The sequence below is a fragment of the Sapajus apella genome, unplaced genomic scaffold, assembly GCF_009761245.1.
Source record: "Sapajus apella isolate SASKATOON/1434 unplaced genomic scaffold, GSC_monkey_1.0 scaffold57, whole genome shotgun sequence".
NCBI lineage: Eukaryota > Metazoa > Chordata > Mammalia > Primates > Cebidae > Sapajus > Sapajus apella.
The window spans coordinates 10,707,850-10,733,784 of record NW_022436997.1 but is presented as its reverse complement, the minus strand read 5'-3'; the positions used below and the strand labels follow the sequence as shown (position 1 = coordinate 10,733,784).

General features: G+C 40.6%; 1 protein-coding gene across 2 annotated transcripts; it reads left to right on the top strand.

The window, feature by feature from the left end:
* The first annotated feature begins 8,535 nt into the window (after positions 1–8,535).
* CUNH18orf21 (chromosome unknown C18orf21 homolog) lies at positions 8,536–15,619 on the top strand. 2 transcript variants are annotated; one of them, XM_032245316.1, is made up of 5 exons: positions 8,536–8,874; positions 8,955–8,977; positions 11,083–11,282; positions 13,405–13,595; positions 14,847–15,619. In XM_032245316.1, exons 1-5 carry the CDS (start codon positions 8,798–8,800, stop codon positions 15,007–15,009), a joined length of 654 nt encoding a protein of 217 aa, XP_032101207.1. In that variant the 5' UTR covers positions 8,536–8,797; the 3' UTR covers positions 15,010–15,619. The 2 variants fall into 2 exon arrangements, with proteins under 2 accessions (XP_032101207.1, XP_032101208.1); XM_032245317.1 differs by lacking the exon at positions 8,955–8,977 and having other exon boundaries at positions 8,538–8,874.
* Positions 15,620–25,935: the final 10,316 nt, after the last annotated feature.

The window sequence follows — 25,935 nt, the reverse complement described above, 5'->3', positions numbered from 1 at the left end:
CTCGGCCCACTGCAACCTCTGCCTTCTGGGCTCAAGTGATCCTTCCACCTCAGCCTCCTGAAGAGCTGGGACTTATGGGTGCAGAACACCATGCCCAGCTAATTTTTGTAATTTTTGTAGAGATAGGATCTCTCTATGTTGCTCAGGCTGGTGTCAAACTCCTGGGCTCAAGTGATCCACTCACCTTGCCCTCCCAAAGTGCTGGGTTTACAGGTGTGAGCCACCACGCCTGGCCAATGATTGATATTTTATGATGGCTACTCTGTCTGCCATGTAGAAAATATGTAACTGCTCAATGGGGAATTGCAATAGAGAAAGTGTTTAATTCACACAGAGCTGGCTGGAGTTTTATTATTACGCAAGTCAGTCTCCCTGAAAATGCAGGAATTGGGGCTTTTAAGGATCATTTGGTGGGTAGGGGGTTGGGAAGTGGGGAATGCTGATTGGTTGGGTCAAAGATGAAATTAATAGGAGGTTAATGACCAGGCACAGTAGCTCAGTAGCTCACAACTGTAATCCCAGCACCTTGGAAGGCCGAGGGGGGAAGATCATTTGAGCGCAGGAGTTCGAGACCAGCCTGACAAACATGATGAAACCTCGTCTCTACCAAAAATTCAAAAAAATTAGCCAGGCATAGTGGTACATGCCCGTAGTCCCAGCTACTTGGGAGGCTGAGTCAGGAAAATCTCTTGAACCTGGGAGGTGGAGGTTGCAGTGAGCCAAGATCACGCCACTGTATTCCAGCCTGGGTGACAGAGCAAGACTCTGCCAAAAAAAATAAATAAATAAACAAAAATTAAAAAAAAGAAAAGAAATCATAGGGACTTAAAGAGGGTTTTTCTCACTGTCTTCTATTCTAGCGTAGGATCACAGAACTGGTTGAGCCAGATTACCAAGCACTAATCTTAGATGATGTCACTATCCCCAGGAGCAATTTGAGGAAGATCAGAATCTTGCAGCCTCCAGCTGCATGGCTACTAAACCATAATTTCTAATCTCGTAGCTAATTTGTTAGTCCTACAAAGGCAGACTAGTCCCCAGGCAAGAAGGAGGTTTATTTTGGAAAAGAGCTGTTTCTTTGTTTCAAAGTTAAACTATAAATGGCTGTTACAAAGTTAAACTATAAACTAAGTTCCTCCCAAAATTAGTTCAGCCTATTCCTGGGAATGAACAAGGACAGCTTAGAGGTTGTTAGCAGGATGGAGTTGGTCAGGTCAGATCTTTCACAGTAATCGCTTTCACTGTTAATTTTTGCAAAGGCAGTTTCAATTGGACTGGGAGAGATAAGAGAGGAAGAAGGAAATGAATGCAGAGGGCCATGGTAGGGGTGCAGGCAGGAGAAGAGGGTGGCCGAGGTGGTGCAGAGAAGTGGGCAGTCATGATTTGCTTCTGATGGAGAGCCAGCAGGACCTATGGGCAGACCAGCTGCAAGCCGCGGGAAGGAGAAAGCAGCAATGATGCTTGTGGGGTTTAAGATGGAAGAACACTGGGTGGCCAGGCAAGTTGGTGGGGAAAACAAGAGTGCTTTTGGCCACACTGCATCTAATAAGACAAGTTGCAATGCAAGCAGAGATGCTGAGGAGGCCAGAGGAGTGTTGCTCTGAGGGGAGACAGAAGAGAAACGGCTGAAGGAAAATGTGCTGGGGAGGGGGAGTGTGTGAGGGTGGGCAGGTGGGTGGGTGAGCACATGTGCACACATATTGGATTTCATTTTCACATTTTCTATCTTTCTGCTTTATTAGTGACCTAGAAACAGATACAACTAAGTAAAAAAACAAAATAAAACTTCTATACGGTGGAGTGGCATTTCTCCTATGCCATGGTGTTGTAAGGATTAAATAAATACATGTTAAGGTTAGAAAAGTGCCTGGCAAATAGTTAGTGCTCACTGCGTATTATTTTTATTTCAACTCAAATGGAAAAAGACTAGTTTACCTAGCAAGGGGTTTTTGCATAACTTACTTTCCATTTTGAAAAAATGTCAGATGCTGTTACACTTAAGTGACAATACACTTCATATCAATTAAATATGTACATGGAAGAAGTCATACTAGGCAAGTATGAGAAGAACAGCTGATTGAATAGTTAGTTGCCCAACCTTGACATAAAGCAGTAAGTTTTAGACTACACAGAAAACCCGGATCCAACAATGAAAAGAGTGACTTGTTTGATCACATACAAAATTCTGTAAGATTAAAAAAAAGTTACAAATTACGCCAAAGATAAGGAACAAGTGAGTAAGAAAATATTGCATCATATAGGACAAGCAGAAAATGAATTTAACCAAAATAAAAGATCTTCTAGAAATTGATAACCCAACAGGAGATTTCTCTTCATAAGAGAAAATGCAAACTATCAAGGGATAAATGAAAAGAGGTTTTGACTTTCACCCATCCAATCAGACCCCGCCTTCTCAGTCATTCATGCTGGGAATATGAATTGCTACAACCTTTTCTAGATGATCTGGCATATAAAAAATGAGCATATTATTCTACATAGTAATTTCCCTTTTAGGAATTCAGACAACAGAAATAAAAAGCACCAGTATACACATGATTTTTGCTGTTACACTGTATGAACTAGCAAAGCACTAAAAATTTTTTTGAATGATCATTAATAGGAAAATAAATTATGGTCATTTATTAAATAAATTATGTTTTAAAGGTTCTTCGAACTGGCTGACTGTACTATGGTCATGGTCAAGCCATGGTGTCCCCTGTGACCCACAGGTATACCTCCAGGTGGCCTCCCAGAGCCAGGAAGTCTGAGGTAACAGGAAAACTCCAAAAGGCAAATAGCTAGCTCCTGCAATGCCTGATTAACCAAACTTGGAACATTCCACCATTGTTCCTGCCTCAACTGATAAGTCAACCTTGTAACACTAGACCCTGTAGCCTGATTAACCAACCTTGCAACATTACTGTTTCTGCCTCAACTGATAGGTCAACCTTGTGACACTGGACTCTGTGACCACCCCCCACTCCCACGACGGCCTGCAAAAAACTGCCCTGAACTGTAACTTTCCATTGCCTACCCCAGACCTATAAAACCAGCTCCTATCCCACCACCCTCTGCTGACTCTTTTCAGGCTCAGCCTGTTCGCACCTGAGTGAATAAGCAGCCTCATTTCTCACACAAAGCCTGTTTAGGTAGTCCCTTCATTCAAAGTGTGCTTAACATTTGATGCCAAAACCTGGGACAGGGCACTCCTTTGAGAGGCCGGGCCCCCGTCCCCACTCTCCCTCTGTGAAGAGACCCACCTGTGACCTCAATGCATCCGACCAGCCCAAAAACCTTCTCACCACCTTCAGAATGGGTAAGCAGTCTCTCCCTCTCTCTCTTTTCCTTTAAATCCTTCTCCTTAGTAGAGGCAAAGGAGACACTCTTTATTCATTTGTTTAAAAAAACTCCAACATTGATCATGGACTCGGAAAGACAGTCTTTTCTTGGTGTCTGGCCAATACCAGGGACACCTACCTTGACCACTCACCCGCAGTACGGCCCAGGACTCATCAGGGATGCCTACTGAAAACCCTGGTATCTGCTCTCGCTGCTCTCCTCTCATTCTCCTCATCTCTACTCCTTTCCTTAAAACATATCCTTCACCATAGGCAATATTCCACCTTCTATTCCTCTGTCATTGCCTCTAGTCTGTGTCATTAAAAACCTAAAAGCTCAGCTGTCACCTGATCTGAAACCTAAACATCTAATTTTTTTCTGCAATACAGCCTGGCCCCAATACAAATTAGACAATGGTTTCCAACAGCCAAAAATGGCACTTTCAATTTTTCTATTCTGCAGGACCTAAACAATTTTTGTCAACAAATGGGCAAATGGTCTGAAGTGCCATACATCCAGGCTTTTACACTCTAATCCGCCCCTAATCTCTGTTCTCAATGCGACACATCCCAAATTTCTTTCTCTTCCTTCTGCCCACCCCTCCTGCCTCGGCCAGTGACTCAGACTCCTCCTTGTCCATCAACCCCTCCAACCTTTCTTCTCCCTGCCTCTCTGAACCAGACCCCAGTCCAGGCCCTAACCCCCACCCGGAGCCTCCCTCCTCTTCCTTTGCCCATAATCCACCTCCTCATGCCCCTCCTGTCACCTCCCCACTCATACCCAGTCCAGCTTACAGTTTAGTCCCACAGCTACCTCCCCCGCTCCTGTCCAACAGTTTTTTCCTCGAGAAGTGGCTGGAGCTGAAGGGATAGTCTGGGTACTCATTCCTTTTTCTCTGTCTAACCTGTCCCAAGTCAGTCAGCTTCTAGGCTCTTTCCCGTCAGATCCCATCAAATATATACAAGAATTTCAATACTTAACCCAGTCTTATAATCTCACTTGGAGTAATTTAAATGACATCCATACTTCTATTCTCACTCCTAAAGAACACTTAATATGCATTTTATCACCCAATCAGCCCCTGACATTACAAAAAAATCTACAGAAATGAATATCTGGCCCTCAAACCCCACAACAGGAGTTAATTAACCTCACTTTCCAGGTGTTCAATAATAGGGAAGAAGCCGCCAGGTGGCAGTACATCTCAGAACTACAGAGGCTTGCCTCTGCCATAGACCCCAGCCACACCACCAGCTCATAAAGACTTCAAAGCGCCCCGAACACAACGTCCAGCCACCCCTCCCTGCTCATACCTAACCTTGTTAATAAAAGTGAATGTTTACTCATGGATACCAAACACTTTCTCATACACCATGAAAACAAGACCCCTCCCTCCACACGATTACCCTATCAAATCCCACTACAACCTTTAATAGCCGCAGCCCTTGCTGTTTGCCTGGGCATCTGAGTACAAAGCCCCCTGCAGATCATTTTCTTATGTCTTCAGTCTACACTTCCAGTTCTGCCTCAGCCAAGGACTTTTTTTCCTCTGTGGCTTTTCCACCTACCTCTGCCTTCCTACCAACTGGACAGGCAACTGTACCTTAATTTTCCTTACTCCCCAAATCCATTTTGCCAATGGAAATGAACACCTACCTTTCCCCCTTGTAATTCTTACATGACAAAAAAGAGTCATTCCGTCAATCCCCTTGCTTGTAGGATTAGGAGTCCCCACTGCTGCAATTAAGACAGGTATAGCAGGCCTTACTACTTCCATCAGTACATTCCGCTGTCTCTCTAATGAATTTTCTGCCAGCATTTCAGACATAACTCAAACACTATCTGTTCTCCAACCCCAAGTTAATTCTCTGGCTGCAGTTGTCCTCAAATTGCCAAGGCCTCGATCTACAAACTGCTGAGAAAGGAGAACTCTGTCTATTCCTCAGTGAAGAATGCTTTTATCTAAACCAGTACTGCCTTGTATATATGCCATCAAAAGACTTAATGATAGGGCCCAAAAACTCGTGAAACAGGCAAATAATTATTCTGGATCTAGTTGGCCACTCTCTAACTGGGTACCATAGCTCTTTTCATTAGCAGACCACTTAATATCTATCCTTCTCCTTCTTTTGTTTGACTCTCATCTTTTCCAACTAATTTCTCAACTCCTACGTAGGAAACAAGAATAAATAAAAGGTTCCTCTTCAAAGCTTTCCTTTAAGTGAATTATGAATAAATAAGTTTCTTCCAAGGTCACTTTCAAGCTTTTGATAATAATCTTAAAGTAGCTGTTAGTCATAATAAAGAAATAAATGCATCCCGTGTTCTTAGTTCTTACACTTTAACCTAGATATTTGCCCAGGCAAGTCTTAGGTGAGAGCTTATTCCCCTTCCTTAATTGGAAATGTTATCGCTTCTCTAAGCATTCTTCAAGTCACTACCTCTTCTCTTTCGTTCTCCTCTGCCTTTATTTCTTTAGAAGATGTCCAAGTTTTCAACCAATCAGGTCAAGTATAGAATGTGAGGTCCCGTTCTCACCAATGGAAGCTGGACACAGCAGTAGAGTGATTGCATTAGGTTATGAAGGTTATAAATGTCCCTGTCTCCTTTGTTCAGATGTGCTCTCATGGCAAGACTGCTAGCAAGTTGCACCCTACCTGCAGGAAGTAAAACTAGCCTTGCTGAGTAATCCCATTGTCTTGGTGTGGATTTTTCCCGACGTTATAAACACGTTTCCAACATCCTACAAAATCACATCCAAGCTATAACCAATCAGTCAAAATGGCAAATACTCCTTCTAACAACCCCACAATATCACCCCTTGCCCCCAAATCTCTTAGTGTCTAAAATCTCTCCCATTTTTAGGTTCCATGCCACCCCCAATCCTGCCTGAAGAAGCCCTGAGAAACGTTGCCCATCATCCCTCTGTACAGCCCCCAAAATTTCACTGCTTCCCCCACTTTTTCTAGTTTTTGCTTTTCAACTTTTATATTATTAATATAAAAAGACAGGAATGCAAGGTTCTTTGAACTGACTACACCATAGTCAAGCCATGGTGACCCCTGTGACCCACACATACACCTCCAGATGGCCTCCCAGAGCCAGAAAGTCTAAGGTACCAGGAAAACTGCAAAAGGAGAATTGCTAGCTCCTGCAGTGCTTGATCAACCAAACTTGCAACATTCTACCATTGTTCCTGCCTCAACTGATAAGTCAACCTTGTGACACTGGACCCTGTGGCCTGATTAACTGACCTTGCAACATTACTGTTTCTGCCTCAATTGATAGGTCAACCTTGTGACACCGGACCCTGTGACACTTACCCCATCCCCCAGCAAAATACTGCCCTGGACTGTAACTTTCCACTGCCTATCCCAGACCTATAAAACCAGCTTCTATCCCACCTCCCTCTGCTGACTCTCTTTTTGGACTCAGCCTGTTCGCACCCAAGTGAATAGACAGGTTTGTTGCTCACCTGTTTAGGTGATCTCTTCATTCAGAGAGTGCTTAACATGTTTCATTACATTTGTAGTATGTTCAGCTATTTAAAAGCATATCTTGAAAAGATGTCTGTGGCCTGCTGTTAAGGAAAAAAGGCAAGTTATATAGTAAGTAAACTAACATTTTACTTTTGACTTTGTGTGTGTGTTTCGTTTGTTTCTTTTTGTTGTGGTGGTGGTAAGCGGGGGGGAGGGCTTGCACATTTATACATGTACTTAAGTGTATAAGGACATAGGTAGAGGAGACCCCCTGATTATTAATGTTGATTGTCTCAGAGAAGTGGGATGGAAAGGTGGAAAGAGTAGGGAAAAGAACTTTTCTTTGGAAAAAGTTAAAATGCCTATAGAGATGTAAATATATAATTTCTCTTTAAAATCTTTATATAATTTAGCTCCCTTTTTAAATAAAAAATGGGCTTGGCATAGTGGCTCACACCTGTGATTCCAACACTGTGGGAGGCTGAGGTGGGAGGATCACTTGGGCCCAGGAGTTCATGACTAGCCTGGGCAATATAGTGAGACTCCCATCTCTACAAAAAAGAAAAAAAATTAGCTAGGCATGATAGTGAGCCTAGTCCCCAGCTACTAGGGAGGCTGAGGCAGGAGAACCCTTTAGCCTAGCCCAGGAATTCAAGAATGCAATGAACTGTGATCACACCACTGCACCCCAGCCTGGGCAACGGAGTGAGGTCCCATCTCAAGTAAATAAACAAACAAAAAGGCTAAACAAGGGCCCACTATCCAGAACACATACATAAAAAAACACAACTCATCAACAAAAAGACAAAAAAACCCAGCTAAAAAATGAGCAAAGAACTTGAATACCCAAATATACAAATTGCTAACAAGCACATGAAAAGCTGCTCAAAACTATCAGTCACCAGGGAAATGTTAATCAATACTACAATGAGATGCTACATCACACTCACTAGGAGGACTAAAAAAAAAAAAAAAAAAAAAAAAATTTTTTTTAAAGGAAAACAAATGTTGGTGAGGATATGGAGAAACTGGAACCCTCATTAAGCACAGAATTACCACACACTTCAGCAGATCTACTCTTAGGTATTATACCCAAAAGAACAGAAAACGGACACTCAAACAAATGCACGAACACACATGTTCACAGCAGCATTCATTCGTAACAGCCAAAAGGTAGAAACAATTCAAACGTCCATCAACTGATGAATGGATAAACCATTGTGATTTCAGCCATACAAAGGAGTATGTTATTCAGCCATAAAAACAAATGAAGTACTGATACATGCTCCAAGGTGGATGAACCTCAAAAACATTATGCTAGGTGAAAGAAGCCAGACACAAAAGGTCGCATATTGTATGAGTCCATTTATGTGAAATGGCCAGAATAGGTAAATCCATAGAGACAGAAAGCGGACCGGTGGTTGCCAAGGCCTGGGAGGAAGGGGAAACTTGGCAGTAAGTACTTCATGGAGTTGGGCTGTGCTTCAGCGTGATGGAAATATTTTGGAAACAGCAGAATGGTGCTTGCACAACATTGTACATTTACTAAACGCCACTGAATTGTTCACCTTAAAATGGTCAATATTACGTTATGTGGATTTCACTTTAATCACAAAAAGAAAGAGAAACGCTGGCGTTTACGCAGGCTGGACTGGGAACGCTCCTCTCCGCGGCCTTGCTGGCAGCGCCTCCGCTCCCCGCCCTCCCCGCGCCGGGCGAATCTGGAGGGCCACGCTGTGGCGGAGCAACCACCACAGGGCTGCCAGAGAGAAAGCGAGCCGGGAGGAAGATGGAGAAGCGGGTGGCACCCTCACGCCTCCACGCCAGACTGGACTGGAAGGAAACCGGAACCTCTCTGCCTAGCGTGCCTCTTTCCGGAAGCTGCTTGAGTCGGGACGCCAACGTCGGCGACGCTGGAAGCAGACTTCCGGCGCTCTATTTTCTCATCGGGTAAGTGCGGCAAGGAAGCGGCGGTGGCGATGAGACAGAAACACTACCTTGAGGCTGCGGCGCGGGGACTGCACGACAGCTGTCCGGGCCAAGCCCGCTATCTCCTGTAAGAGGACGGGAGATGAGGCGGGAGGCGAGCAGGGAGGTGTTCCTTTTTCCCCTCACAAGTCTTTTTCTCTTTTACAGCTGGGCCTACACTTCGTCGCACGGTAAGAACGTCTATCCCTTGTGCCTTGGGCTCTTGTTACCCCGCTTTCCTCCATTCCGCACAACGCTAAAATAAGGCCAATGGACTCACTGCCCTACTTAACAACCACATCCTTCGACAAAATCCACATGCTTCTCAGTTTTGTGAAAAATCCAAATTCCTTAATGTGCCTTGTCTTGCTTTGTTAGCGGCACTTGACACATTGATCAGTCTTCTCGAAATAGTTTTCTCCCTTGGCTTCTAGGTCATTACGTAGTTCACCTCCTCTTTACCAATTTATTACCTATCGATTTGCTTTGCTGGTTCCTCCTAATCTCCCCAAGCTTTAAGTATTGCCGTGTTCCAGTACTCAGCCCTTGGACCTCTTTTCCACGTACACTTACTTCCTGACAGTTTTTCATCTAGTCTCATGTCTTTTAAATACCATATACTGAGGACTTACAAATTTATATATTCAGCGCAGATCTCTCCTCTGAATTTTAGACTCATACATCCAAATGTCTTCTTGACCAATTCTTTTCAATATCTAGTAATTTCAAACTTAGCTAATGTGTCCAAAACCTGAGCTTTACCCCCAATAAGATCCTCCAGTTTTTCTCATTTCAGTAAATAATTCCATCTTTCCCTTATAGTTATTAGACCCCCAAAACCTTGGAGCCATTCTTGACTCCCTAACAACTCTCCTCCCAGCAAATCCTGTCGGCTTTAAAATATATCCAGAATCGGCCAGGAGCGGTGGCTCTCGCCTGTAATCTCAGCATTCTGGGAGGTTCACATGGGTGGATCTCTTGAGGCCAGATGTTCGGGACAAGCCTGGCCAACATGGTGAAACCCCGTCTCTACTAAAAATACAAAAAAATTAGCCTAGTGTGGTGGTGCACGCCTGTAATCCCAGCCAGTCTGGAGGGTGAGGCATGAGAATCTCTTGAACCCGGGAGGCAGCGATTGCAGTGAGCGGAGATGGAGTGCACTCTACTCCTCACCACATCCATCGCTACCACCCTGCTCCAGGCCATCACCGGCCCCCTCCTGGATTACTGCTAACAGCTCCCATGTGTTTCTAGTTTGTTCTCAAGCCAGCAGCCAGAGTGAATCTGATAAAAACCAAAGCTAGCTCGTGTCACTTCTCGGCCAGAAACTCAAATGGCTTCCCATCTCCCAGTAAAAGTGAAAGTCCTTTAAAAGGATTGTAAGGCCCGGTATCATAGGCCCACGTACCTCTCTGACCTACTCTGTCTTTCCCTCACGCAACTCGTCACACTAGGCCTCCTTGCTGTTCTCTTTCAGGGCCTTTGCAGCTACTCTTCACTCTGCCTGGGATTCTTGCCTCACATACCTGCTTCCATTGGAATCCTCCATTTCCCTCTGGTCTCTATGATATCACTCAATGAAGTTTTCCCTCGCCACCTGTTTAAAATTACAGTAACTCCATCAGCACTTCTATTCCCCTTTCCTGTCTTACTTTTTTATTCCCAGCACTTAACATTTGATGTTGTTATATTTATTATATGCCTCGGTGAATTCTCGTTTTTTTCACTGCTATGTCTCCAGCACTCAGAACAGTGCCTGGTGTTGTCACTTGGTAAATGTGAATGAATTTTACATTTGGCAGAGCTAAGTTTAAGTGTGGTCCTTGGCGTTATAAGTTCTGTTATATCCCTGGCACTTAGCACAGTGCTCAACAGTAGGTACTAAATAAATATTCATTGTGTTAATTGTTTAAAAAGAGAAACAATCGCAGTGCAATTTGTTATTTTGTGGTAAATGCATTGGTAAAATTGGTGAAACATAACAGCCTTTTAAAGCTTACTAGCAAGTAATGAGAAGTGGCTAGATTTTGGATATATTTTAAAGCCTATAGGATATGCTAGCATAAGTTGGAGATTTGCCTATTTGTTGCTGAAAGGAGTGAATGGATGGAATTAGAGTATTTTGCAAAGTAAATTACTGCCAATTTATCTTTTTGTAAATTTTCATACTTTGAGTTTGCCTAAGAATGTATATCTGCTTATATTAAATATCAATATACTTTTTATAATGTTGGCAGTTTGAGGTAACAAAATATTCTGATTTGCTGAATTGTGAGTTTCATTTGTATAATTTTAGATGATAAGAGCACTTTTGAAGAAACGTGTCCATACTGTTTCCAGTTGTTGGTTCTGGATAACTCTCGAGTGCGTCTCAAACCCAAAGCCAAGATGACATCCAAAATACAGAAACTTCTTAATCGAGAGGCGAGAAACTATACACTCAGTTTTAAAGAAGCAAAAATTGTCAAAAAGTTCAAAGACTCTAAAAGTGTATTGGTAAGATTTCAGTTCCAGTATCTATGAGTAAACTAAAATTTTCTGTCACTTAAAATCAGTTTAAGAATCAGCCTTGATGTAACTCAGAGATTTATAATAGCATATTTGGATTATCAAAATATATACATAAACATTTCTCTAAGGATTAGTGTTTCATTATAAGGACAGCTTATTTTTATTTTTCATGATTACCTAAACCAAACATCATGAGCTCTCAATTGTTTTGAGATCCCATTTTTGAGCATTATTTTTCACAAATGTGAGGATTTCTTGAGCTGACCATTATGACTCCACCTGAATTGCAGTTACCACTACATTATTTTTTCAGTTAATGATCCTTTGCTTCAAACAGTAGTATTATATATGTAGGTGTCAATGTCACTTCTTCAGCTGTCCTCCCACTCCATATCAGTGTGTGTTTACAGCTATACCCAATAAAGGTGAATGCATCTTTTGCTTTTTAAACATTTTATTGAGGGACTATCATATGCCAAGCAGTATTTAATATTGAGGATATAAGATGGAATAAAACAACCAAAATCAAATTACTTATGGTTTACTATATAGAGGTCAGTAGCAGATATACATTATATCCTGCATATTCATTGTTAACGTTTATCAGCCATTCAAGTGCCTGCTTATTGTCCAGCACTGTGCTGGGCACTGGACATTATGACAGCTTATGTCTGGCCTAAGACTATAATTAGTAATTACTTGATTGAAAATTGCCATATTTAGGAGTTTACCAGTGTTGGACAGGTAGGTGCATTTTGCTTTGTCATAAAAAAATTAAATGGTTAAAGGGAAAGAGAGAAGAGACAGAATATTGAAGTGATATAGAATTCAGTTTCTTAGTTCTTGGAGAATTGTATTTTTCAAAAAATATTACTGCCACATGTTTGAAAAATGTTGCCTCACTGTCTTGCAGTGTTTTGCCCTCATGAAACTTATATTCTAATGTATTTTAATCAGAAGTTAGCTAGAAAGGTGCTAAGTAAAGTCATTTGTTTTTCTGATTTATTTTAATCTGTATACAGCCTCCTTCCAAAAAGTGTAAAGCAACACAGACCTTTGATAGATACAGATCTTCCATTGGCATTTTCATCTGCTCATGAACATCAAACTACTTCTCACTTAAACTAATTTATATTAATTTGCTGAGGCATGGGCTGAATCCTGTGCATAGTGAGTTAGATATGTAGAATTAGTTAGGAAATGGACCATTTATTGAGAAGTGAATCTTGAAAAGAAAGTCAACCTCTAGAGCTAATGATGAGTGAAGTGGTATGAGAATGTAACAACTCATTTGGTTGTATAAGTTATTTTAGACCTATAAAATTGCTAAGGATTTGAAGGGGCTACTTACATTTCCAGTGACATTCTGCTTTGTTTTTTTTACCATGGGAAGAGGCTTGAAGTTAATCTGCAAAAAATATTAAATGCTAACTGCTGTTACAAAGACTATTTCTCCAGATGTTAAAGAGTATCATCTCCCATCTTTTCCCTAATTCTCCCCAAACATGGTTTTATATTTAAAAATTAGAGAGTTCACTATACAGTATTTGAAAAACCTATTTTAAATTAAATACAGATGTTTAGCCATTCATTTCTTATTGAACGTTTTCTCATTTTAAATTTGTCTTGTTGGCGAGGTGCAGTGGCTCCAGCCTATAATTCCAGCACTTTGGGAGGTCAAGGTGGGTGGATTGCCTGAGGTCAGGAGTTCAAGACCAGCCTGGCTAATATGGCGAAACCCTGTCTATACTAAAATACCAAAATTAGCCAGCGCAGTGGCAGATTCTTATAGTCCCAGTTACTCAGAAGGCTGAGGCAGGATTGTTTGAACCAGGGAGGCAAAGGTTGCAGTGAGTCAAGATTGCACCACTGTACTCCAGCCTGGGCAACAGAACAAGACTGTCAAAAAAAAAAAAAAAAAAAAAAAAAAAAAGTCTTGTCCAGTTCTTGCCACTAGATTGCAAGTTTTCCAAGTGCAGCCTCTATTTTACTTACCCCTGTAGTATGTGGTATAATCTCTGACATTTAAGAATTCAATGAACATGTGGTTTATGGGGTTACACTGTAAGAAAAATGACAGGACTGACATTTCTTCTTTTTATGGTAGTTGATCACTTGTAAAACATGCAACAGGACAGTGAAACATCATGGTCAAAGCAGAAGCTTTCTTTCAACATTGAAGAGCAATCCTACCACTCCTACAAGTAAACTTACCCTGAAAACACCAGAGAGAAGGACTGCAGACCCAAATCATGATAAGTCTGGTTCCAAAGGCAAGAGTCCAGCATTGATTTTCAGGTATCTTAATCCATGAACTCTTTGAATTGCCAGTGTTAACTCATGTGTTTTCTTCTAATTTTTTGTGTTTAATATTTACTTGCTAAATATGCCATGTATTTCAGGACTTGGCCATGTTTCCTCCATACCCTTTTCTAATGTCACATACTCCCATATCTTCAATGCTCATGTCAATGCATTTGACTTCTAGGTATGTTACTCTACTTCCAACATCTCCTGGGCCTATTTCCAGCTGCCTGCTAAATATATCTGCTTCAGTCCCCTACATGTTCAAAACTTAGTTCATCATTTCCCCACAGCTAACCACTCAAACCTGCCCATCCTCCTGAGTTCCTTATTTTGTGAATGAACATACCTTTGTGGACATTTTGACCTAAAATGACAGGTATATTCAAAAATCCTTATTCCCTTGGTCCTTGTCACCGATTTCTATATATTTTACTTCCATGCTGTTTTCATCTTTTTGCCCTTTTTTCTCCCTAATGCTGCTGTATTCTGGTTTAGGTCCTTATGTACCATTTGTCAGGACTACTGCAATGATTTTCCTAATGGTCTCCCTGTTTCCAGGATCACACTCTTCTAGTGTGATCATCTTTCTGGAGCATAGCTCTGATTAGAAGTATCATTCTGTAGCATATGGATCAATGCTTTAGCATGGCTTTCCAGGCCTGTCTGGCACCAATCTCTCTGCCTGTCTTACTTTGCCTTAATTCTTCCTTTGTGCCAACAAAACTGAACCATTCACGGCCGGGTGCGATGGCTTACGCCTGTAATCCTAGCAATTTGGGAGGCCAAGGTGGGCAGATTCCCTGAGATCAGGAGTTCGAGACAAGCCAGTGCAACATGGTGAAACCCCATCTCTACTAAAATACAAAAAATTAGCCAGGTGTGGCAGTGTGCACCTATAGTCCCAGCTACTTGGGAGGCTGAGGCAGGAGAATTGCTTGAGCCCAGGAGGCAAAGGTTGCAGCGAGATGAAATGGCGCCACTGCACTTCAGCCTGGGCAGTGGAGCAAGACTCCATCTCCAGAAAAAACAAACGTGAACCATTCACAGTATACTCTCTTGCCCTAAATGTTTGTTCTTGCCCTTAACTCTGTCAGAAATTCCTGAGGAAATCTAGCTGAACAGAGATTTATCAAATGATACTACACCAAGGATAGCCATTGCCTGTATATGTCCATAATACAAAAGAGTAGAAAATGATTGTCATTTGTTGGTATAACTAAGTGTGGTTTTGTTTCTTTTCAGAACACCTACATCTGGACAGTCAGTATCTACTTCTTCAAAGAATATGAGTAAAACAAAGAAACATTTCTCTCAACTAAAAATGTTACTTAGTCAGAATGAATCCCAAAAGAATCCAAAGGTGGACTTCAGAAATTTCTTATCTTCTCTGAAGGGTGGACCTTGAAAATAAGACATGCCTGATGTCAATTCTGAAACAATAGTAAAACAACTTTTTAAACTTTTATTTTTTGAATACATGGAAACTAGATCTGAATGCAAACTTTTCTTGGCATCCTTTGGGAAAATACCTCATTAATATGAATACCTGAAACCTGCCTACCTCATAGGATGGTTGTGAAGATCAAAAAATATATGAAAGTTCTTTGTAGATGTGTATGTATAGATATATATGTGTATGTATGTAAAGCTGTATATGTACATTGAGTAGTGGCATTACTATTGTTTCTTTAGTTAGCAGTTTTTATGTATGTTATTTTCTTTCAAAAGGGAATTGAGATCTTTATGAGAGGATCTATTCACTCATGAGGTTTCTTCCATGTGTCTATGGCATTATTGATAATTCAGGGAAAGGATTAAGTGGGTCCTTATTTTCTCACAATTATCTGCATAACTGTCTTAGTAAAACCTGAACCTTATTCCTATTTTGAATGCAAAAGTAAATATCTGGAGCATTCCTGATTATAGATCACTCAATGGGAGTCTAAAATTTTCTTTCTGTTTAGAAAAGGGAACATACTGTTGGTGATACTATAAATAAGTACAGCAACTTTGGAGAAAACAGTATGGAGGTTCCTCAAAAAACTGAAGGTAGAATTACCATATGATCCCACATCTGGGTATATATCCAAAGGAATTGAAATCCGTATGTCAAAGAGATGTTTGCCCTACAATGTTTCATTGTAGTGTTATTCACAATAACCAAGATATGGAAACAACAGAAATGATTGTCAAAGGATGGATTTTTAAAAAATCTGGTGTGTATACACAATGGAATACCATTCAGCCTTTAAAAAGCAAGAAATTCTAAGAAAACATATGAGGCCAACAAACACATGAAAAAACACTCATCATCACTAGTCATTAGAGAAATGCAAATCAAAACCACATTGAGATACCATTTCATGCCAGTTAGAATGGCGATCATTAAAGAATCTGAAGACAACAGATGCTGGAGAGGATGTGGAGAAATAGGAACACTTTTACATTGTCGGTGGGACTGTAAATTAGTGCAACCATTGTGGAAGACAGTATGGCAATTCCTCAAGGATCTAGAAATAGAAATACCATTTGATCCAGCAATCCCATTACTGGGTATATACCCAAAGAATTATAAATTGTTCTGTTATAAAGACACAAACACATGTATGTTCATTGTGGCACTGTTTACAATGGCAAAGACTTGGAACCAACCCAAATGTCCATCAGTGATAGACTTGGTAAAGAAAATGTGGCACATGCACCATGGAATATTATGCAGCCATAAAAAACGATGAGTTCGTGTCCTTCATAGGGACATGGATGAATCTGGAAACCATACTCAGCAAACTGACACAAGAACAAAACCAAACACCGCATTTTCTCACTCATAGGCAGATGTTGAACAGTGAGAGCACGTGGACACAGGGAGGTGAGCATCACACTGCGGTCAGTTGGGGCTAGAGGACGGACAGTGGGGAGTGGGGAAGGTGGAGAGGGATAATGTGGGGAGATATACCAGAGTTAGGTGATGGGGGGATGAAGGTGGTAAACCATCTTGACATGTATGTACCTATGCAACAATCCTGCAAGAAAGAAATTCTCTCAGTTATGGTAATGTGGATGAACCTATAAGACATGCTAAGTCAAATAAGCCAGACATGATAAATGCTGTATTATTTATATGGGATCTAAAAACGTAGAACTCAGAAGTAGAGGATATAATGGTGAATACTGGAGGTTGTGATTGGGAATGAGGTGAGTAGAAAAGGGAACTTTTAAGAGGAGTAAGTTCCAATGAACTGTTGTACAGCATGGTGACTATAGTTAATACATATTTCAAAATAGCTGAAAGAGGGGTTTTGGCTTTTTTTTTTTTTTTTTTTTTTGGAGATAGAGCCTTGCTCTGTCATCTGGGCTGGAGTGCCATGGCATGACCATAGATCACTGTAGCCTTGAACTTCTGAGCTCAAGTGATCCTGCTGCTTCAACCTCCAGAATAGTTGGGACCACAGGCACACACCACTGCACCTGGCTAATATTTTATTATTATTATTTTTTCATTTCCCACTACAAGAAGCCATAATTTTTTAAAATTTATTTTTATTTTTATTTTTTTTGTAGAGGCAAGATCTTACTATGTTGCCCAGGCTGGTCTTGAACTCCTGGCTTCAAGCAGTCTTCCCACCTCTCCCTCCCAAAGTGCTAGGATTGCAGGTGTGAGCCACAATGCCCAGCCAAAAGAGAGGGTCTTCTAATGTTCTCTCCGCAAAGAAATGATAAATATTTGAGGTGATGGATCTATTAATTAGCCTGATTGCATTACTCCAGAGTGTATACATGTAACAAAACATCACATTGTGTCCCATAAATATATGCAACTATTATTTGTCAATTAAAAAACTCAAAAGGCCAAAGTTAACCACTTGATCTTATAGTTGCATGAAATGAAATTGTGCAAGCTGGTGCCACCACGAAAAGGCCAGGTGTTCACTTTGTGTCCACAACATCTAGCACAACACAATGGTGATGGTAGCTGTTTCATCCTGGCTAATTTCTCTCTAGAACATTTGTTTCTCTTGAACTCTTCTTGCTCCTGATATAGTGAGCTCTTTGCAGTTCTCAATATATACCATGTACTTGTCAGCTTTGGGCCTTTGCACATGCAAAGGACTCACTTTGGATACTGCCCTCCACCCAACCCCACTGCATTATGAGGGGCCACTCTTATCACAGTTCTGGTGACCCTGTAGTTTGTTTCTGATCATTACCAACCGCCTGTGAGCTCTTTGCAGACCTGAGTGGTCTCACTTGTACCCCCAGCACCTAGTTTGTTGCCCAGCACATAGCACAAGATAGTCCTAGACTACTACATTTAATGAGTTCTACCTGTTCCACACTAGAACTAAGAACTAAGGTCTCTCTGAGCACATGATTGTAAAGTAGATAAAAAGTAGTAAAGACAGGAACTCTTAGGTGGTAAGTTGTTCATATTACTTCAGTTGCAAGTGAAGGACACCAGATTCTCTCGACTTTTCTGTTTGGGAGAAAGGTCTGGGCATTTCTAAAGGCAATATTTAAAAGTTGAAGTGTGGAGATAAAACTATAAAACCTTTAGAAGAAGATACAGGAGTAAATCTTCATAACCCTGGAATATGCAGTGGTTTCTTAGGACAGCAAAAGTACAAGCAACAACAAGAAAAATAAACAGATAAATTGGGCTTCATCAAAATTAAAGACTTGTGTGCTGTGTTCAAAGGACACCATCAAGAGAGTGAAAAGTCAGCCCCTGAATGGGAGAAAACACTTGCAAATTATATACAAATAGTCTCCTACTTATCAACTTGAGATTTTTTAACATTACGATGGGTTTACCAGGACATAACCCATCCTGAATTGAGAAGCATTTATATCTGTTAAGGGACCTATATCCAGAATTATAAAGAACTCTTAAAATTCAATAATAAAAAGACAAAAGATGGTCAGAATCTGAACACAGCTCTCCAACATGGCTAATGAACATATGAAAAGATACTTCATACCTACTAGGCTGACTCACAGTACAAGTGGTGAAGATGTGAAGAAATTGGAACCATCACACATTACTCCTAGGATTATAAAATGGTGGAAGTCACTTTGGAAGTTTGGCAGTCCCTCAAAATTTAAAGTTACCATATGACCCAACAATTCCACTCAGGCATATGCCCAAAAGAACTGAAAACAGATGTCCACACAAAAACCTATATATGAATGTTCATGGCAGTAGTGTTTATAATATGCATAAAATGGAAATTTCAAAATAGCTAAAATAATGTTTTTTGAATGTCCAGCAACTGTTGAATAAACAAAATGGGCTTTCCATACGGTGGAATGGTAACATTCAGCCATAAAAGAATTACTGATATATGCTAGGACATGAATGACCCTTGAAAACATATTAATTGCAAGAAGCCAGACACCAAAGACCACATATGGTGTGATTCCCTTTTTTGTTTTTGAGATGGAGTTTCGCTTTTGTGGCCCAGGCTGGAGTGCAATGACGTGATCTTGATTCACCGCAGCCTCCTGGGTTCAAGCAATTCTCCTGCCTTAGCCTCCCTTAGCTGGGATATAGGCGCCTGTCACCATGCCCAGCTAATTTTTTGTATTTTTAGTAGAGACAGGGTTTCACTATGTTGACCAGGCTGGTCTCGAACTCCTGACCTCAGATGATCCATCCGCCTCAGCCTCCCAAAATACTTGGATTACAGGTGTAAGCCACCATGCCTGGCTGTGTGATTCCATTTATATGGGATGTTCAGAATAGGAAAATACATAGAAATAGACAAGCGTTTGCCAGAGGAATAGGGAGAATAGGGAGCAACTCCTAATGAGTATGGGATTTCTTTTTAGGGTGATGAAAATATTCTGGGATTAGATAATGAACACTGTTGTACAATTCTGTATATACTAAAAACAAAATTCTACACATTGAAAGCATAAATTTTATGTGAATTATTCTTTAAAAAGTAAACATTAACTTAAATTTAATGTAGACATTTAATTTTTAAGTCCTGTAAGGAGAAGCAGCAGAGGTGCAACATAGGCTCAGACTTTGAGCAGCTCTAATTTCATGGCTTTCCTGGGCCTCCACCATATTGCCATAGGGCTTCTCACATGCTTCTGCATCCTACTGGCTACAGCAGTGCTTCCTGAAGACAGCTCGACTTAGCCCTGTGCTGCTTTCCTAGTCATGGGCTGTGGAACCTGGAATATGTGACTAGAGTACCACTGACCCTGTGGACAGCAAGCCTAAGTTAAAGGCAGCTATCATGTGAATGAAAAGGAGGCCCTCACCAGCTAGAAGGGGATGGATGGGGTAAGCAGAATCCTATTAGAAAAATAAGCCAACAGGAATGACTGGGAAAAGGGCAAGAGGGGACAAAAACTGATGTGCTTTGTTAGTGACACAAAGAACTCTGGGATGACAGAGTTGACAATCTGGAGGCCAAAATCATCTTTGACATACCCTAGTTCTTAAGTGTGCACTATTCTCCCCCTCAGCACAGCCCTTTGGGCCTTTTACACGAGGGTAACTTCTAATTTGACCTTTGCTCAGATTTTAGAACTCCCCAGTAATGTTCCCAAGTGGATCATATCTAAGAAGAGCAGTACCAGTGAATTAACTGGGTCTCAAAATACAATTGCACATTTCAGACGTTGCTTTAAAGTTGTGTCCTCTCATTTTTTCATTCCTGTTCAGTTATAATAGGCAGTCTTCCTCTTATTCACCAGGGGATTCCATTCCTCTTATTCAGGACCATGGTATATGGAATAGCCCTACCTTCTCATCTTCAGCCTCTTGCTACAGAGGATCCATCCTCTTAGCACTTTTTTTCTTTTAGAAAAATATTTATTGCTGTGTAACACAGAGAAATACTCATAGCTCTGATCACAAATCTGAGTCAGACGTGTCTTGAAGAATGAGCTTCTGAGGAGTCCTGTACTCACCCTAGCACAGCTCTCACACAGGAGTTAGCTGAGTCTCCAGAATGTGTGCCTCCCAGTTTGTGAGCTCTGTGAGGGCTGTAACCCCAGGGTATAAGTAACTCATCTAGAACATGGGCAATATACTTCTCTCTGTCCTGACATTAAACTTACAATGAAATAGTTTTCAAAATAACAATAAATTTGTATATATTAGTTATTTGAAAAGAATCTCTATTTTTCTTTTAAAAATGTTATGATAGAAACAGCACAATCTACTTGTTTTAATTAATTACAACTTGTATTTTCCATTTTGATGCTCGAGTTGTTACATCTTGGTCAGTAGGAGCTCCTTTATATATAGTCTCATTTTGTTTAATTTTCATTTAATTCATCAGTATGTTGAGACAGGTTTTTAAAAAAAACTTTTAACTTTTCATTGTTTATTCAATCCACGGTCAGTTGATCAAACTTCAGAAATCAGTACATATGTTATTCCTAGAGCTATAAAGCACTATCTATTTCCCACAGACATCAACCATTCTTTCCTCAGTGTTGTGTAACTTTTTCACACCACTTGTGTAGAACTTATGACATTATTTAAGTAAGTATCTTTCTCTTACATTGAATTCTGAGTTCTAGGAGGGCAAGCTGTATCTCACTCACTTTAATTCCTTTCTTATGCTTCTCCTATAATGTCTGCCACACAGTAAAGGCTCAACACATCCATTCAACAACCTTAGAAACCATGCTTGCTATAATGAATGGAAAAGAGGTCTTTATTTAGATACTCTGACTTATTAACTGGACTTCTGATAACTTAGGTCCATAAAATGCAGAAAAGCTGAGAAGAATTTTGCAATGGGTACCCATAGGAAACCACAAAAGTTGAGGAGACCACGTTCCTCTTACTGCTCTCTATAGTTCAGTTGGCACCACCTTTGAAGAGGAAAGCAACTCATCAAACTTTTCACCTAGACAGGTAACAAAGAAGTGTATTTTAACTCCTGTTCCAACTCCAGTCAACTTGGTAATGGCTGCCTGGAGTGCTGATTGTATTCAGGCTTCATAGAATTAGTGATATAGTCCATAAGCAAGAGACAGAGGAACATAGGATGTGAAGGGCATGTGTGGCATACACCCTTCTCTGAAGGGATGATGGCATGGATTGAGATACAATGCAAATTTGTAGAGTTCTTTGATACACTATTGTCCAAAGTAAACAGAACTGAAGATGCTACAATTTTGAGCTCATAACTAAATTTTGCTGGCTTTTATTGATAAGTTCAGATAGTATGCATGTCTAGTAAGATTTTTTAAAAAAATCTGAACACATCTGCAAACAACTGAAGTCGTGTTTCCATTTTATCCTTTGGAAAACAAAAGTATATTGTGTGGAGGATTTTTAGAAGATGTAAAATAGTATTTTAATTTCATTAAGTAGCATACAAAGAAGTCTATGTATCTTTAACGTATTTAAAAAACAAATGAGATTTCTAGTGTAGAATGAAGAAATTCTAAAGTGCTTACAGAAGCTATCTAAATCCACACAATGTACTAAGTAACTTAGGTCCATAAAATGCTGCAAAGCTGAGGAAGAATTCTGCAATGGGTATCCTTAGGAAACTAGCAACTCAACACGTTCCTCTTGCTGTTCACTATGAAAATATATTACTTGGAACATGTTCCTCTTACTGTTCAATAGTAACATAAAAAATGTAAACTATATTTTAATGTCTCCGAGAAATGGATCATGGACTAAAGTAGAATTTGCAATGAACTGTAGAATTATACATGTATTTGAACTCTGCACTTCATGGAAAAGTTATAAAACTGAAATTTTGAATTAATATAAATGATATTGTGATTTAGAGCCATTAAGTTTATTCGGATATGTCTTTAAAAATTCAGTTGTGGCCGGGCATGGTGGCTCACGCCTGTAATCCCAGCGCTTTGGGAGGCCGAGGCGGGTGGATAACGAGGTCAAGGGATCGAGACCATCCTGGTCAACATGGTGAAACCCCGTCTCTACTAAAAATACAAAAAATTAGCTGGGCATGGTGGCGCGTGCCTGTAGTACCGGCTACTCGGGAGGCTGAGGCAGGGGAATTGCCTGAACCTAGGAGGCGGAAGTTGAGGTGAGCCGAGATCGTGCCATTGCACTCCAGCCTGGGTAACAAGAGCGAAACTCCGTCTCAAAAAAAAAAAAAAAAAAAAAAAAAATTCAGTTGTATAGGTATTGTTTGGTTAGTTTTATCATTTTTAAAAAATTTTATTTTACTTTAGGTTCTAGGGTACATGTGCAGGTCATGCAGGGTTGTTGCATAGGTGCATACATAACCAGGTGGTTTACTGCCTCTATTCCCCCTTCATCTATATCCAGCATTTCTCCCCATGTTATCCCTCCCCACCCTCTGCTGTCCCTTCCCCAGTTCCCCCACCAACCGCCCCCAGTATGTGATGCTCCTCTCCCTGAGTCCACATGTTCTCATTGTTCAACATCCACCTATGAGTGAGAACATGCGGTGTTTGGTTTTCTGTTCTTGTGTTAGTTTGATGAGAACGATGGTTTCCAGATTCATCCATGTCCCTACAAAGGACACGAACTCATCATTTTGTATGGCTGCTTAATATTCCATGGTGTATATGTGCCACATTTTCTTTGTCCAGTTTATCACTGATGGGCATTTGGGTTGGTTCCAGGTCTTTGCTATTGTACACAGGGCCACAATGAGCATATGTGTGCATGTGTCTTTATAACAGAATGCTTTATAGTCCTTTGGGTATATACCCCATAATTGGACTGCTGGGTCAAATGCAATTTCTATTTCTAGATCCTTGAGGAATTGCCACACTGTCTTCCACAATGGTTGAACTAATTTACACTCCCACCAACAGTATAAGAGTGTTCCTATTTCTTCACATCTTCTCCAGCATCTGTTGTCTTCAGATTTTTATTTTTTTTATTTTTTTGAGACGGAGTTTCGCTCTTGTTACCCAGGCTGGAGTGCAATGGCGCGATCTCGGCTCACCGCAACCTCCGCCTCCTAGGTTCAGGCAATTCTCCTGCCTCAGCCTCCTGAGTAGCTGGGACTACAGGCACGCGCCACCATGCCCAGCTGATTTTTTGTATTTTTAGTAGAGACGGGGTTTCACCATGTTGACCAGGATGGTCTCGATCTCTTGACCTCGTGATCCACCCGCCTCAGCCTCCCAAAGTGCCGGGATTACAGGCGTGAGCTACTGCGCCCGGCGTCTTCAGATTTTTTAATGATTGCCATTCTAACTGGGGTGAGATGATACCTCAATGTGATTTTGATTTGCATTTCTCTAATGACCAGTGATGATGAGCATTTCTCATGTTTGTTGGCCTCATATATGTCTTCTTTTGAGAAGTGTCTGTTCATATACTTCACCCACTTTTGAATGGATTTGTTTTTTTCTTGTATATGTTACAGTTCTTTGTAGATTCTGAAAATTAGCCCTTTGTCAGATGGGTAGATTGTAAAAATGTTTTCCCATTCTATTGATTGCTGGTTCGCTCTAATGATGGTTTCTTTTGCTGTACAGAAGCTCTGAAGTTTAATTAGATCCTATTTGTCTATTGTGGCTTTTGTTGCCATTGCTTTTGGTGTTTTAGTCATGAAGTCCTTGCCTATGCCTATGTCCTGGATGGTTTTGCCTCCATTTTCTTCTAGGGTTTTTATGGTGTTAGGTTTTATGTTTAAATCTTTAATCCATCTGGAGTTAATTTTAGTGTAAGGTGACAAGAAGGGGTCCAGTTTCTGCTTTCTGCACATGGCTAGCCAGTTTTCCCAACACCATTTATTAAACATGGAGTCCTTTCCCCATTGCTTGTTTTTGTCAGGTTTGTCAAAGATCAGATGGTTGTAGATGTGTGGTGTTGCTTCCAAGGCCTCTGTTCTGTTCCATTGGTCTATGTCTCTGTTTTGGTACCAGTACCATGCTGTTTTGATTACTGTAGCCTCTAGTGTAGTTTGAAGTCTGGCAGTGTGATGCCTCCGTCTTTGTTCTTTCTGCTTAGGGTTGTCTTGGCTATGCGGGCTCTCTTGTGGCTCCACATGAAGTTTAAAGTGGTTTTTTTGAGTTCTGTGAAGATGGTCATTGGTAGCTTGATAGGGATAGCATTGAATCTATAAATTACTTTGGGTAGCATGGCCATTTTCACAATATTGATTCTTCCTAACCATGAACATGGAATGTTTTTCCATCTGTTTGTGTCCTCTCTTATTTCATTGAGCAGTGGTTTGTAGTTCTCCTTGAAGAGGTCCTTTACATCCTTTGTTAGTTGTATTCCTAGGTATTTTATTCTCTTTGTAGCAATTGTGCATGGGATTTTGCTCTCTGCTTGTCTGTTATTGGTATGTAGGAATGCTTGTGATTTCTACACATTGATTTTGTATCTGAGACTTTGCTGAAGTTGCTTATCAGTTTGAGGAGATCTGGTGCTGAGACGATGGGGTCTTCTAGATATACAATCATGTCGTCTGCAAATAGAGACAATTTTACTTTCTCCTTTCCTAATTGAATACACTTTATTTCTTTTTCTTGCCTGATTGCTCTGGCTAGAACTTCCAATACTATATTGAATAGGAGTGGTGAGAGAGGGCATCCTTGTCTGGTGCTTGACTTCAGAGGGAATGCTTCCAGCTTTTGCCTGTTCAGTATGATACTGGCATGGGTTTGTCATAAATTGTTTTTATTATGTTATGATACATTCTGTTGATAGCTAGTTGAGAGTTTTTAGCATGAAGCACTGTTGAATTTTATCAAAGGTCTTCTCTGCATCTATTGAGATAATCATGTAGTTTTTGTCTTTGGTTCTGTTTATGTGGCGTTATTACATTTATGGACTTGCATATGTTGAACCAGACTTGCATCCCCGGGATGAAGCCTACTTGATCGTGATGAATAATCTTTTTGATGTGCTGTTGCATTTGGTTTGCCAGTATTTTATTGAAGATTTTTGCATCTATGTTCATCATGGATATTGGCCTGAAGTTTTCTTTTTTAGTTGAGTCTCTGCCTGGTTTTGGTATCAGGATGATGATGTTGGTCTCATAAAATGAGTTAGGGAGGACTCCCTCTTTTTGTATTGTTTGGTATAGTTTCAGAAGGAGTGGTGCCAGCTCCTCTTTGTACGTCTGGTAGAATTCAGCTGTGAACCCATTTGGACCTGGACGTTTTTTGGTTGGTAGGCTACATGATTGCTGCGTCAACTTCAGCCCTTGTTATTGGTCTATTCAGGGTGTCAACTTCTTCCTGGTTAAGTCTTGGTAGAGTGCAAGTGTCCAGGAATTTATCCATTTCTTTCAGATTTACTGGTTTGTGTGCATAGAGTCGTTTGTAGTAATATCTGATAGTAGTTTGTATTTCTGTGGAATCCGTGGTGACATCCTCTTTATCA